The sequence below is a fragment of the Carcharhinus amblyrhynchos genome, unplaced genomic scaffold (assembly GCF_965287045.1).
Source record: "Carcharhinus amblyrhynchos unplaced genomic scaffold, sCarAmb.v2.hapA scaffold_477, whole genome shotgun sequence".
NCBI lineage: Eukaryota > Metazoa > Chordata > Chondrichthyes > Carcharhiniformes > Carcharhinidae > Carcharhinus > Carcharhinus amblyrhynchos.
This window is the reverse complement of record NW_027650217.1, coordinates 86780-102689: the sequence shown is the minus strand read 5'-3', so window position 1 is coordinate 102689 and position 15910 is coordinate 86780. Positions and strand designations below refer to the sequence as shown.

General features: G+C 51.8%; 1 protein-coding gene across 2 annotated transcripts in view; it reads right to left on the bottom strand.

Moving 5' to 3' along the window:
• LOC145339461 (synapsin-2-like) overlaps nt 1-15910 on the bottom strand; it is a 111558-nt gene that overhangs the window by 25693 nt on the left and 69955 nt on the right. For both annotated transcript variants that reach the window (XM_080183930.1, XM_080183931.1), the window contains exons 6-7: nt 4012-4074; nt 3176-3318 (exon numbers count right to left, since the gene is read on the bottom strand). In XM_080183930.1, coding sequence (XP_080040056.1) covers nt 3176-3318; nt 4012-4074 — 206 coding nt within the window. The remainder of the gene's footprint in view (nt 1-3175; nt 3319-4011; nt 4075-15910) is intronic.

Below are 15910 nucleotides of genomic sequence, written 5' to 3'. Positions count from 1 at the left end.
ATCCGTGGAATCATCCATGGAAATCAATATCCTTTTCTCATGGTTTGCCACAAACCCAGACAAGGTGCTGGTATCGAGTCTGGCAGCTAATGCAACTTGGGGTTCTGGTCCAAGATGAGAAGAACCCTCAGACACGATCGCTTGTCCTGGCTTCTGGACTGCTAGCGCAGTGTCTTGGTCCCTAGGCTACAGGCCGCACACCCTCAACTCACGACTAAAGTCAGGGCTTGGAGAGTCAAGTAGCCAGTATAGATTTGATGGGCTGAATAGTCTTGTGCGGTGTGGTAGTGAGTCTGAGGGAGCAAAGTGGGAGAACATAGACTCCGGGCAGTGGAAATAGTGAGAGAGGGAGAGACAGGGGATAAAGGGAGTCACTCAGACTCAATGAATCGTGGCGTGAACTTCAGAGGATGCAGGGCTGGGAATCACTGGGATTCACCGGCACATCATTGGAATTCAGTGCGAATCTTCTGGATTCACTGGGATTCATGGGAACACGCTGGGATTCACTGGGGTTCACTGCGATTCCCTGTGGTTCACTGGGTCTCACTGGCAATCATTGGAATTCACTTGAAAAAGCTGGGAATCACTGGAGTTCACTGGCAATCCTGGAATTTACTGGGATTCCCTGCAGTTCACTCAGATTCACGGGACAATGTTAGCATGGCCAATCTACCTAACTTACACAACTTTGGACAGTAAGGGGCAATTTAGCATGGCTAATCTACCTAACCCACACATCTTTGGACACAAAGGGGCAATTCAGCATGGCCAATTCACCTAACCTGCACATCGTTGGACTGTGGCAGGAAACCGGAGAACCAGGAGGAAACCCACAGACACAGGGAGAATATTCAAACTCCACACAGACAGAGGCCTGAGGCCGGAATTGAACCCGGATCGCTGGCACTGTGTGGCAGCAGTGCTAACCACTGTGCCGCCCTCGTCCCACGGAATTCTGTACGTAACTAACTGTTCAATTCGGTCCTGCCAGGGGTAATGAGCTGAAGGAAATAGAAGTGTGACACAGGGAGGCCCCGAGCAAATTTCAACATCCTGTCTCTGTATTAGGTAAAGATTGTTAAATTCACCACATGTTGAAATAACAGCTGGTGCTGCCTGCGAAATTACAAAATGGTACTGGCATTTCTGGTGTAAGATCAGAGCAGTTGTTTGTCATTCTAAGTGAGATTCCGAGGATAAAAATGACTAATATCTCTTCACTAAATTTCACAATATACACAAACTCGTAGGCAAGCAGACACAATATTACATTTCCACTCATTGCTTAACTCTCAAGAAGAGAAAATTTAACCCTGAATCCCTCACCGGCTGGAGAAAAAAAAGAGTAAATGCCATCATCAATACTCCAGCCCCAGGACAGGTACAGCACGGGGTTAGATACAGAGTAAAGCTCCCTCTACACTGTCCCCATCAAACACTGTAAAAAGTCTGACAACACCAGGTTTTAGTCCAACCTATTTATTTGATAATATTCTCACAAGCTTTAGAGGGGTTACCCTCTTCGTCAGGTGAATGGTGTTGTCAGACTTTTTACTGTGTTTACGCCAGTCCAACGCCGGCATACCCACCCCATCAAACACTCCCAGGACAGGTACAGCACGGGGTTAGATACAGAGTAAAGCTCCCTCTACACTGTTCCCCATCAAACACTCCCAGGACAGGTACAGCACGGAGTTAGATACAGAGTAAAGCTCCCTCTACACTGTCCCCATCAAACACTCCCAGGACAGGTACAGCACAGGGTTAGATACAGAGTAAAGCTCCCTCTACACTGTCCCCCCATCAAACACTCCCAGGACAGGTACAGCACGGGGTTAGATACAGAGTAAAGCTCCCTCTACACTGTCCCCCATCAAACACTCCCAGGACAGGTACAGCACAGGGTTAGATACAGAGTAAAGCTCTCTCTACACTGTCCCCCCATCAAACACTCCCAGGACAGGTACAGCACAGGGTTAGATACAGAGTAAAGCTCTCTCTACACTGTCCCCCCATCAAACACTCCCAGGACAGGTACAGCACGGGATTAGATACAGAGTAAAGCTCCCTCTACACTGTTCCCCATCAAACACTCCCAGGACAGGTACAGCACGGGGTTAGATACAGAGTGAAGCTCTCTCTACACTGTCCCCCCATCAAACACTCCCAGGACAGGTACAGCACGGGATTAGATACAGAGTAAAGCTCCCTCTACACTGTTCCCCATCAAACACTCCCAGGACAGGTACAGCACGGGGTTAGATACAGAGTAAAGCTCTCTCTACACTGTCCCCCCATCAAACACTATTCCAATCCATTCCCAACACTTTTAATTATTCTCTATTTCCAAATTCTTTCATAGTTCCCACAGCGTGAATGAGAAAGAGAGAGCGAGACAGAGGGGAGGGGATAGAGAGAGAGTTGGGGGGAAGAGAGATAGACGGGGGAAAGAGATAGAGGGAGGAGAGAAATAGAGGGGGGCTGGGAGAGACAGAGGGGGAGGGAGAGACAGAGGGGGAGGGAGAGACAGAGGGGGAGGGAGAGACAGAGGGGGAGGGAGAGACAGAGGGGGAGGGAGAGACAGAGGGGGAGGGAGAGACAGAGGGGGAGGGAGAGACAGAGGGGGAGGGAGAGACAGAGGGGGAGGGAGAGACAGAGGGGGAGGGAGAGACAGAGGGGGAGGGAGAGACAGAGGGGGAGGGAGAGACAGAGGGGGAGGGAGAGACAGAGGGGGAGGGAGAGACAGAGGGGGAGGGAGAGACAGAGGGGGAGGGAGAAATAGAGGGGGAAGGAGAGATAGAGGGGGAGAGAGAGAGATAGAAGGGGGGAGAGAGATAGAGGGGAAGGAGAGAAGTAGAGGGGGGAAGAGATAGAGAGGGGGAGAGAGATAGAGAAAGAGAGGGAGAGATCAGTGGGAAAGACAGAGGGAGTGAGAGAGTGTTTAACAGAATGAGAGGGAGAGAGAGAGAGATAATAAATAAAGGGAGAGGAGAGAGGAAGGAGAGTCACAGGAACAAGATGAGGCCATTCAGCCCCTTCAGTCTGTCCTTCACTGACATATTTTAACTGCAGCTACCTTGTTGGCTGGGTGTGCTACTGAGACCCCTCTGACCCAGTGCTGCCCTCTGACCCCAGTGCTGCCCTCTGACTGCAGAGCTGTCCAGCGACTTACATGTAGGCCTTGTAGTTGGTGCCAATTTTCTGGATGCGGAGGTCATACTTGGCGTCAATGAAGGGCTCAGTGGTGGCGTAGGTCTTGGTCAGAGCGACCACACTGGCGATGTCCTGGAAATCGTAATGGTGATCGACTTTGACCTGTGACCCAAGAATAGAGTGGGGAGGGGGTCACGGGGAAAGGTCAAAGGGCACAAACAGAAAAGAACAGATTAGAACTCTACATCATCCCTCACCCAATCAGTTAACACGAGGACAGAGGGTTCATTAACTTCACACAGGGACAGGGCCGCACTATCGAGGGGTCAGTCAGCGAGAGGGCCGCACTATCGAGGGGTCAGTCAGCGAGAGGGCCGCACTATCGAGGGGTCAGTCAGCGAGAGGGCCGCACTATCGAGGGGTCAGTCAGCGAGAGGGCCGCACTATCGAGGGGTCAGTCAGCGAGAGGGCCGCACTATCGAGGGGTCAGTCAGCGAGAGGGCCGCACTATCGAGGGGTCAGTCAGCGAGAGGGCCGCACTATCGAGGGGTCAGTCAGCGAGAGGGCCGCACTATCGAGGGGTCAGTCAGCGAGAGGGCCGCACTATCGAGGGGTCAGTCAGCAAGAGGGCCGCACTATCGAGGGGTCAGTCAGCGAGAGGGCCGCACTATCGAGGGGTCAGTCAGCGAGAGGGCCGCACTTTCGAGGGGTCAGTCAGCGCGAGGGCCGCACTATCGAGGGGTCAGTCAGTTACCCTCTCTCCCCATGAGCGACATTGCAGAGAGTGAGTCCACACCATTTCGCCCTCCTACATTCACCAAACCGTACTCCCGGGAAGTTCCAGAAGGTGCTTACCTTTCCCATTCCCGAATAGGCATGTCCCATTTTCACTACAACCGGGAATTTCGAAGTGGTGAGCTGCAGAGAGAAGAGAGAGAGCGCTGGTTAGCATCAAATTCCTAGCTCCAGAAGCAAGTAGCGTGGAAATAGATACACCATCCCCTTAAACCAGGCCCAACAAGTAACTCCACCGCAGTCCTGAGGGAGCCCCACACTGTCCGAGGGTCAGTGCTGAGTGAGCGCCGCACTGTGGGAGGGTCAGTGCTGAGGGAGCGCCGCACTGTGGGAGGGTCAGTGCTGAGGGAGCGCCGCACTGTGGGAGGGTCAGTGCTGAGGGAGCGCCGCACTGTGGGAGGGTCAGTGCTGAGGGAGTGCCGCACTGTGGGAGGGTCAGTGCTGAGGGAGTGCCGCACTGTGGGAGGGTCAGTGCTGAGGGAGCGCCGCACTGTGGGAGGGTCAGTGCAGAGGGAGCGCCGCACTGTGGGCGGGTCAGTGCTGAGGGAGCCCCACACTGTGGGAGGGTCAGTGCTGAGGGAGTGCCGCACTGTGGGAGGGTCAGTGCTGAGGGAGCGCTGCACTGTGGGAGGGTCAGTGCTGAGGGAGCGCCGCACTGTGGGAGGGTCAGTGCTGAGGGAGTGCCGCACTGTGGGAGGGTCAGTGCTGAGGGAGCGCCGCACTGTGGGCGGGTCAGTGCTGAGGGAGCGCCGCACTGTGGGAGGGTCAGTACTGATTCAAGGTGAGGTGATAAATTCTAAGCCCCTCGCCTCCCTCCCAGTTTGACTTGATGGGCTCATTCCCACTTTGGAAATCTGAGTGAGGAGATTTTCCTGGCAGCCCGAACTGTTCATTCCTCAGGCATCATCACCAATCAGATCACTCTTACAATGCTGTTTGTGAGATCCTGCTGTGCGCAAGATGGCTGCCACATTTTTAATGGCACTGAAATGATAACACTTCAACTAAAAGTCATCAATCATGGAGATCATTGAGGAATTATGAGATTGAGGAAATGCTGAAGACCTTGAAATATTTTCTAACTATTTGTGAGATGGGGGCATCACTGGCCATACCCAGCATTTACCTCCCCCCCCCGTCCCTAATTGCCCCCTTGAGAAGGGCGTGGGTGAACCGCCATCTTGAACCCGCTGCAGTCCCGTGTGGTGTAGGTACACCCACAGTGCTGTTAGGGAGGGAGCTCCAGGATTTTGACCCAGTGAAGGAACGGCCGATATATTTCCGAGTCGGGATGGGGTGTGTGTGGGGTGGGGGGGGGGGGGGTGCTCGGAGCAGGAACTTGCAGGCGGTGGGTGTTCCCCATGGCGTCTGCTGCCCTTGTCCTTCTTGGGACAAGAGGTGGTGGGTTTAGGTGGCCCTGCTGAAGGAGCCTTGGTGATGTGCCATTGGCAGTGATTAATATCGACCTATGAACCGAGAGTGATGCAGTCACAGAAGGAGCAGTTTGGGCCAGTATTCTTATTTCCCCATTTCACTGTTTTGTTACATCTAGGGTGCAGTTAGTTTGAGATTGATACAGGGCTATGGGCAGAGAACAGGGTAGTGGGATCAGTTTGGGGATTGATACAGGGCTATGGGGAGAGAGTGGGGCAGTGGGATTAGTTTGGGGATTGATACAGGGCTATGGGGAGAGAGTGGGGAAGTGGGATTAGTTTGGGGATTGATACAGGGCTATAGGGAGAGAGTGGGACAGTGGGATTAGTTTGGGGATTGATACAGGGCTATGGGGAGAGAGTGGGGCAGTGGGGTTAGTTTGGGATTGATACAGGGCTATGTGGAGAGAGTGGGGCAGTGGGATTAGTTTGGGGATTGACACAGGGCTATGGGGAGACAGTGGGACAGTGGGATTAGTTTGGGGATTGATACAGGGCTATGGGGAGAGAGTGGGGCAGTGGGGTTAGTTTGGGGATTGATACAGGGCTATGGGGAGAGAGTGGGGCAGTGGGGTTAGTTTGGGATTGATACAGGGCTATGGGGAGAGAGTGGGGCAGTGGGGTTAGTTTGGGATTGATACAGGGCTATGGGGAGAGAGTGGGGCAGTGGGGTTGGTTTGGGATTGATACAGGGCTATGGGGAGGGAGCAGGGCAGTGGGATTAGTTTGGGATTGATACAGGGCTATGGGGTGAGAGCGGGGCAGTGGGATTAGTTTGCAGATTGATACAGGGCTATGGGGAGAGAGCGGGGCAGTGGGATTAGTTTGCAGATTGATACAGGGCTATGGGCAGAGAGAAGGCAGTAGGATTGGCTTGGGATTGTTACAGAGTGATGGGGAGGGAGCGGGGCAGTGGGATCAGTTTGGGAATTGGTACAGGGCTATGGGGAGGGAGCAGGGCAGTGGGATTAGTTTGGGATTGATTCAGGATGATGGGGAGAGCACGGGGCAGTGGGATTAGTTTGGGATTGATTCAGGATGATGGGGAGAGCACGGGGCAGTGGGATTAGTTTGGGATTGATTCAGGGTGATGGGGAGAGCACGGGGCAGTGGGATTAGTTTGGGATTGATTCAGGATGATGGGGAGAGCACGGGGCAGTGGGATTTGTTTGGGATTGATTCAGGGTGATGGGGAGAGCACGGGGCAGTGGGATTAGTTTGGGATTGATTCAGGATGATGGGGAGAGCACGGGGCAGTGGAATTAGTTTGGGATTGATTCAGGATGATGGGGAGAGCACGGGGCAGTGGGATTTGTTTGGGATTGATTCAGGGTGATGGGGAGAGCACAGGGCAGTGAGATTAGTTTGGGATTGATTCAGGGTGATGGGGAGAGCACGGGGCAGTGGGATTAGTTTGGGATTGATTCAGGATGATGGGGAGAGCACGGGGCAGTGGGATTTGTTTGGGATTGATTCAGGGTGATGGGGAGAGCACGGGGCAGTGGGATTAGTTTGGGATTGATTCAGGATGATGGGGAGAGCACGGGGCAGTGGAATTAGTTTGGGATTGATTCAGGATGATGGGGAGAGCACGGGACAGTGGGATTTGTTTGGGATTGATTCAGGGTGATGGGGAGAGCACGGGGCAGTGGGATTAGTTTGGGATTGATTCAGGGTGATGGGGAGAGCACGGGGCAGTGGGATTAGTTTGGGATTGATTCAGGATGATGGGGAGAGCACAGGCCAGTGGGTCAGTCTGGTTTTGCCTATCACTGGGGTGCAGTTTGTGGATAAATGATCGAAAATCCTCTCCCCGCCCACTCCTGAGGATTCAACTATTGCAGAACAGTGACAGGGAAAGTGCGGAGGATGAGATCCGTGTTTGATCCCGCTTTTCCTCCCCACCCCCTTCCTGACCTCCCCTCACTCTGGGACTCTGGTCCCACTGAGACCCTCCACTGAGCACAGTCAGCAATTACTCATTGCCTCTGTGGATCCCTGTGACGGAGGCAATGACAGGTTGGGTCTGAGAGACGGCAGCCCTGACGTTAGGACCCTTGACCCTGTCCTAACCCTGTGCTGCCTCTAATCTCCCCACAGTTCAGATGCCCTCGCGATAACCCTCCTTCCACCCACTCCAGTGTTTTGACACTCGGTTTACGCATTTCCCCTGAGCTATCAGGCCGTACGCTTCCCCTTTCTCTCTCACTCTCACTCCAGTGCAGAGAATTCAGCCCAAATCAGCAATCTTCAAACGAGATTGAAACATTGAGCAGCAGATGGTGGCAGGGGGTGAATAAAGTGTTTGTGTTGGTCTTTCCAAACTCTCCCTCTCTGTTTCCTTCATGGGAATGGTGGGACGTCACTGGGTTAGGCCCTACATTTATTGCTCATCCCTAATTGCCCCTTGGCATCTGGCTGGGGCCTATTTCAGAGGGTGGGTGAGAATTGACCACATTACCGTGTGTGTGTGTGTGTGTGGGGAGAGGGGAAGGCGGGGGGAGGTCTGGAGTCACAGGTAGGCCAGACCGGGGTAAGGACGGCAGATTTCCTTTCCTTCAAAAAGAGGGGAGGTGGGGTTACTGAGAGGGGTTTATAACAACAATGGATGATCATTTCCCAGTCACCCTCACTTGCCTTCACATTCTCAGATTTTTATCAATGGTATTCATTAGCATTTACCTGGTGAGATTCGAACCCAGGGCAAACGGGGATGGCACGGTGGCACAGTGGTTAGCACTGCTGCCTCACAGCGCCAGGAACCCAGGGCTAACTCAATTCCCAGCTTCCATCACTGCCTGCACGGAGTCTGCACATTCTCCCCATGTCTGTGTGGGTTTCCTTCAGGTAGTCCGGTTTCCTCCCACACTCCAAAGATGTGCGGGTTAGATGGATTACCATAGAACATTATAGCACAGAAACAGGCCATTTGGTACATGGATGAGAGGGGTGTGGAGGGATATGGTCCAGGCGCAGGTCAGTGGGACTAGGCAGAAAAATGGTTCGGCACAGCCAAGAAGGGCCAAATGGCCTGTTTCTGTGCTATAATGTTCTATGGTAATCCGTCTAACCCACACGTCTTTGGAGTGTGGGAGGAAACCGGAGCACCCAGAGGAAACCCACGCAGACATGGGGAGAATGTGCAGACTCCATGCAGACAGTGATGGAAGCTGGGAATTGAGTCAGCCCCGGGTTCCTGGCGCTGTGAGGCAGCAGTGCTAACCACTGTGCCACCGTGCCATCCCCGTTTGCCCTGGGTTTGAATCTCACCAGGTAAATACTAATGAATACGATTGATAAAAATCTGAGATTGTGAAGGCAAGTGAGGGTGACTGGGAAATGATCATCGATTGTTGTTATAAACCCCTCTCAGTAACCCCACCCCCCCCTTTTTGAAGGAAAGGAAATCTGCCGTCCTTACCCCGGTCTGGCCTACCTGTGACTCCAGACCTCCCCCCGCCTTCCCCTCTCCCCACAATGCCACACACACACATGGTAATGTGGTCAATTCTCACCCACCCTCTGAAATAGGCCCCAGCCAGATGCCAAGGGGCAATTAGGGATGAGCAATAAATGTAGGGCCTAACCCAGCGACATCCCACCATTCCCATGAAGGAAACAGAGAGGGAGAGTTTGGAAAGACCAACACAAACACTTTATTCACCCCCTGCCACCATCTGCTGCTCAATGTTTCAATCTCGTTTGAAGATTGCTGATTTGGGCTGAATTCTCTACACTGGAATGAGAGTGAGAGAGAAAGGGGAAGCGTATGGCCTGATAGCTCAGGGGAAATGCGCAAACCGAGTGTCAAAACACTGAAGTGGGTGGAAGGAGGGTTATCGCGAGGGCATCTGAACTGTGGGGAGATTAGAGGCAGCACAGGGTCAGGACAGGGTCAAGGGTCCGAACATCAGGGCTGCCATCTCTCAGACCCAACCTGTCATTGCCTCCGACACAGGGATCCACAGAGGCAATGAGTAATCGCTTATTCAGCCTCTCTCCCACTGTGCACAATGATACCAGAGTCCCAGAGTGAGGGAGGAGTTGGAAGGGTGGGGGTGTGAGCGGGATCAAATAAGGATTTCATCCTTTGCCCTGCTCTCTCCCCATAGTCCTGTATCAATCCCCAACTAATCTCACTGCCCTGCTCTCTCTCCCCATCGCCCCGTATCAATCCCAAACTAATCCCACTGCCCCGCTCTCTCCCCATAGCCCTGTATCAATCCCAAACTAATCCTACTGCCCCGCTCTCTACCCATAGCCCTGTATCAATCCCCAACTAATCCTACTGCCCCGCTCTCTCTCCCCATCGCCCTGTATCAATCCCCAACTAATCCTACTGCCCCACTCTCTTCCCATAGCCCTGTATCAATCCCCAACTAATCCTACTGCCCCGCTCTCTTCCCATAGCCCTGTATCAATCCCCAACTAATCCTACTGCCCCGCTCCCTCCCCATAGCCCTGAATCAATCAGCCCTGAATCTAATCCAATTTACTACCTCTCCATGTATTCCTAGTGACTGAACCTTCCTAAATAACCTCCCATGCGGGACCTTGTCAAAGTCCATGTAGACAACATCCACCGCCTTCCCTTCATCCACCGCCTTCCCTTCATCCACTTTCCTGGTAACCACCTCGAAAAACCCTAATAGATTGGTTAAACATGACCTATCACGCACAAAGCCATGTTGGCTCTCCCTAATAAGTCCCTGCTTATCCAAATACTTGTAGATCCCATTTCTTAGTACGCCTTCCATTAATTTACCTACTAATTTCCCAGATTACTTTTTGAGCCTTTTTTAAACAACGGAACAACATGAGCTATCCTCCAATCATCTGGCACCTCACCCGTGGATACCGACATTTTAAATATATCTGCCAGGGCCCCTGCAATTTCAACACTAGTCTCCTTCAAGGGCTGAGGGAATACCCTGTCCAGTCCTGGGGCTTTATCTACTCTGATTTGCCTCAAGACAGCAAGCACCTCCTCCCCCTTAATCTGTATAGGTCCCATGACCTCCCTACTTGTTTGCCTTATTTCCATAGGCTCCATGCCAGGTTCCTTAGTAAATACAGATGCAAAAAAACCCATTCAATATCTCCGTACATAATCGACCACTCTGATCTTCAAGAGGACCAATTTTATCCCTTACTATCCTTTTGCTCTTAATATACCTGTAGAAGCTCTTAGGATTATCCTTCACTTTGACTGCCAAAGCAACCTCGTGTCTTCTTTTAGCCCTTCTTAAGTAGTTTCTTGCACTTTTTATACTCCTTGAGCACCTCATTTGCTCTCTGTTGCCTATACATGTCATATACCTCTCTCTTCTTCTGTATCAGAGTTCCACTAAGAATAAAAGTGAAAAAGAGTAAGAACAAAGGTTCCTTATTCTTATTCACTTTGCCTGTAATCCTGACAGGAACTTACAAACACTGCACTCTCAAAATTTCTCCTTTGGAGGCCTCCCACTTACCAATCACATCCTTGGCTGTGTTAAATTGACCCTAGCGTCAGGGGGATTAGCAGGGTAAATGTGTGGGGTGATGGGAATCGGGGCTGGGTGGGATTGTGGTCGGTGCAGACTCAGTGGGCCAAATGACGGGCCTTCTGCACTGTGGGATTCACAGATTCTATGATTGTAAGACTGGTGACTCCCCACTACAACACTGTGCCTGGCGTATGTGACATTGGTAAGATACAGACCTTCCCAGGACTCTGCAATTTTATTGCATCATCAAAAAACCATATCAATGGGTTGGTGGAAGGTGGCAGACAGATTTTAACATAGAGAAGTATGAGATAACGCACTTAGGGAGGTCAACACTTACTGGGAATACATAATAAACGGGAATATATTCAGAAGGGTAAATCAGCATACAAGTACACAGGTCCCTAAAGGCAACAGTTCAAGGTGACAATGGGTGGGATTTTCTTGTCTCACTCGTCAACAGACCTTCCCACTGTCTGAGCCTCGCCCGTTCCGATTCCCGTGGCGGGCCGGGTGGTAAAATTCCATAGGGTCACCAGGCTGATACCGGAGATGAGAGGGTTAGCCTATCAGGAGAGATTGAATAGACTGGGTCTGTACTTGTTGGAGTTTAGAAGGATGAGGGGGGATCTTATAGAGACGTATAAGATAATGAAGGGGCTGGATAGGGTAGAGGTAGAGGGATTCTTCCCGCTTAGAAAGGACAGCAGGACTAGAGGGCACAGCCTCAAGATAAGGGGGGGGGGCAGTTTAGATTGGAGTTGAGGAGGAACTTCTTCGCTCAAAGGGTGGTGAATCTCTGGAATTCTCTGCCCGTTGAAGTGGTGGAAGCTACCTCGCTGAATATATTTAAGTCACGGGTAGATAGATTTCTGATAGACAAGGGAATTAAGGGTTATGGGGAGAAAGCGGACAAGTGGAACTGATCCACTTCAGATCAGCCAAGATCTTACTGAATGGCGAGGCAGGCTCGAAGGGCTAGATGGCCGACTCCTGCTCCTATTTCTGATGTTCTTATTCTGGCTAAGGTTATAAGGAAAGCATGCTCTCCTTCATAGGTAGAGGTATAGAATATAAATTGGAATTATATGAAATACTGGTGAGGCCACAGCTGGAGTATTGTGCGCAGTTCCAGTCACCACATTACAGGCATTGCTCTGGCGAGGGTGCAGAGGAGGCTTACAAGGATGTCGCCAGGGCTGAAAAAGTGTAGCCACGAGGAGAGATTGGATAGGTTGGGGTTATTTTCCTCAGAACAAAGAAGGCTGAGGGGCGACTAGATAGAGGTGTACAAAATTATTGAGAGCAAGAGATAGACTGGACAGAATAAAATTCTTTCCCTTGGTGGAGAATTCTAGGACCAGGGGACATCGATTCAAGATAAGTGTAGAGTGAACATGAGGAAGAACTTTATTGCGTAGAGGGTGGTGGGTGTCTGGAATTCGCTGCCAGACTTGGTGGTGGAGACAGAGACCCTAAACGCTGTAAAAAAGTACCTGGGTCTGCATCGTAAATGCTGTGAGATACAGGGGCTATGGGTCCAGTGCAGGAAGGTGGGATTAGAAAGCGCATCTGGGTGTCCTTGGGCTGGCATGGACAAGATGGGTCGAATGGCCTCCTTCTGTACTGTAACTCTTCTAATGGCACCGGATGCCATGCAGGGCATAAGAACATAAGAAATAGGAGCAGGAGTAGGCCATCCAGCCCTTCGAGCCTGCCCCGCCATTCAATAAGATCATGGCTGATCTGTCGCTGCTCAGTTCCACATTCCCGTCCTCTCCCCATAACCCTTAATCCCCTCTCCTATCAAAAACCCATCAACCCGCGTCTTAAAAATATTTAGCGAGGTAGCCTCCACCACCTCAACGGGCAGAGAATTCCAGAGATTCACCACCCTTTGAGTGAAGAAGTTCCTCCTCAACTCCGTTCTAAACCGCCCCCACTTTATCTTGAGGCTGTGCCCCCTAGTCCTACTGTCCTTTCTGAGCGGGAAGAGTCTCTCCACCTCTATCCTATCCATCCCATCTTATACGTCTCAATGAGATCTCCCCTCATTCTTCTAAACTCTAACGAGTACAAGCCTAATTTATTCAGCCTCTCCTCATAGCTCAACCCCCTCAACTCCGGCATCAGCCTAGTAAACCTCCTCTGCACTCCCTCCAAGGCCAAAATATCCTTGCGTAAGTACGGCGCCCAAAACTGCACACAGTACTCCAGCTGCGGCCTCACCAATGCCCTATACAGCTGCAGCAAGACCTCCCTACTTTTATATTCAATCCCCCTCGCTATGAAGGCCAGCATCCCATTCGCCTTCCTGACCACCTGCTGCACCTGCAAGCTGGGTTTTTGCGACTCATGCACAAGGACCCCAAGGTCCCTCTGCACCGTCGCATGCTGCAGTTTTTCGCCACGTAAGTAATAATCCTTCCTACCATTATTCCTACCAAAGTGGACCACCTCGCACTTGCCAACATTAAATTCCATTTGCCATTTCCTGGCCCATTCGCCCAGCCTATCTAGATCCTTCTGCAGACTCTCCACACCCTCCGCACAATTTGCCGTTCCACAAATCTTGGTGTCATCAGCAAATTTCGACACCATACACTCGGTTCCCTCCTCCAGATCATCTATATAAATGGTAAATAGCTGAGGCCCCAGCACCGACCCCTGGGGCACTCCACTAGTCACCAACCGCCAATCCGAATAGCACCCATTGACCCCCACTCTCTGCCTCCTATTTGACAACCAATCCTCTATCCACGCTAACACCCTACCCACAACTCCATGTCCCCTGACCTTCTGCAGTAACCTCTTGTGAGGTACTTTGTCAAACGCCTTCTGAAAATCAAAAAAGACCACATCCACCGGCTCTCCTCTATCCACCGCCCTAGACACATCCTCATAGAACTCCAATAAATTTGTCAGACACAACTTCCCTTTAACGAAACCGTGCTGCGTCTGCTCTATCAAGCAATTCCCCTCAAGATGCCTCGCTATTTCCTCCTTGATGACGGATTCTAACATTTTACCTACAACAGACGTTAAACTAACCAGCCTATAATTCCCTGCCTTTTGCCTGGCACCCTTCTTAAACAACGGCGTAACATTAGCCGTTTTCCAATCTTCCGGCACTTCCCCGGAATCCAGCGACGTCTGGAAAATAACCACCAAGGCATCCACTATCACCTCCGCCATTTCTTTCAGAACCCTCGGATGCATTCCATCCGGTCCTGGGGACTTGTCCACAATCATCCCCTCCAGTCTGTCGAGCACCGCCTTTCTAGTAACAGTAATGTCATTGAGACCCTCCAGTCCTACCACCTTTCCATCTCTAACACCCGGCAAATTATTCACGTCCTCCTCTGTGAAGACAGAAACAAAAAAGTTATTCAAGACCTCAGCCATTTCCCCATCCCCTACCACTAAGTCCCCCCTCTCATCCTCCAAGGGTCCAACGTTCACCCTAGTCAGCCTCTTCCTTTTTATATATTTATAAAAACTCTTGCTATCCTTTTTTATATTAAGCGCTAGCCCAGCTTCATAGCTTCTCCCACCCTTCTTTATCAACTTTTTTGTCAACCTTTGTTGACAGTTAAACCTCTCCCAATCCTCTTCTCGCCCACTACTCTTAGCTACTCTAAACGCCTCCGCTTTTAATTTAACACTTTCCTTCACCTCCTTCGTTATCCACGGCTTATTACCTCTCCTCCTACGGTCCTTTTTAACCATCGGAATAAATTTCTGCTGAGCACCAAGAAAGATCTCCTCAAAGATCCTCCATTGCTCCTCAGCAGACCTACCTTCCAACACTCTCCCCCAGTCCACATTCGCCAATTCTTCTCTCATCCCACTGTACTCCCCTCTGTTCAAACAAAGGACGCGTGTCCGGGAACCCACTTTCTCCTCCTCCATCTGCACCAGAAACTCCACCATACAATGATCACTCTCCCCAAGAGGATCCTTCACCGCAAGAGAGCTGGCAGAAGAAGTGAAGGCGGGAGCAAAGAGATGAGGAGCCAGGAGTAGGCCACTTGGCCCCTCGGGCCCTGCTCACCCCGTTCCATAAGACGATGGCTGAGCTGATGGTGGCTTCGCCCCCACTTTCCCGTCTCCCCACCCCCCCCCCCCCCCCCATAATCCCTCAACCCTCCCTTCCCCCACCACCCCTTGATGATCGCAAATCTGTCAGTGGGAGGGGGGGGTGGGGGGGTGGTGGGGGGGTGGTGTGGGGGCGGGGGGCGCGGGGTGTGTGGATTCCACAGACTCACCAGCTTCTGACGGACGAAATTCCTCCTCATCTCCATCTTCAAGGGTCATTCTGAAACTGTGCCCCTGCCCTCCCACAACAGTTCTAGATCATCCCCCCCCCCACCACCCCCACCCCAACGAGGGGGTGAGTCTGTGGAATTCTCCCCCCTCCCGAAAGCGGTGGGGACTGCGGCTCATTCAAGGGCGAGTTACACAGATTTCTGAGCGACCTGGGGGCTGGGGTGGAGTCGAGGGTTATGAAAGTTAAAATTTATTTATTAGTCACACTTAGATTCACACTGAAGTTACTGTGAAAATCCCCGAGTTGCCACATCGCTGTTCGGGGACACTGCGGGGAGAAGTGAGCGTGGCCGATTCACCAAACCGGCACATCTTTCGGACTGTGGGAGGAAACCCACGCAGACATGGGGAGAACGTGCAGACTCCGCACAGACAGTGACCCAAGCCGGGGATCGGATCCAGGTTCCTGAGGCAGCAATGCTAACCACGGTGCCACCCCAAACGGGGGCGGGAAAACAGGAGAGTGCAGTTGTGCCCACGATCAGATCTAACAGAAAGGGGCGGGAGGTGGCTTGAGGGGCCAAATGGCCTTGCTCCAGTCCTAATTCTAACAGTGTGCTGACTCTACGCAGAGGCCACAGAGAAAGTGTAACCCCTGGGAGGGCTACACACAAGCAATTCCATCAGTTCAGACTCAGGCTGTCTAAATACATGCCACACATTCCAACAGGCAATTTATTCGACAGCTAAATCTCCGGCAGATGTGTG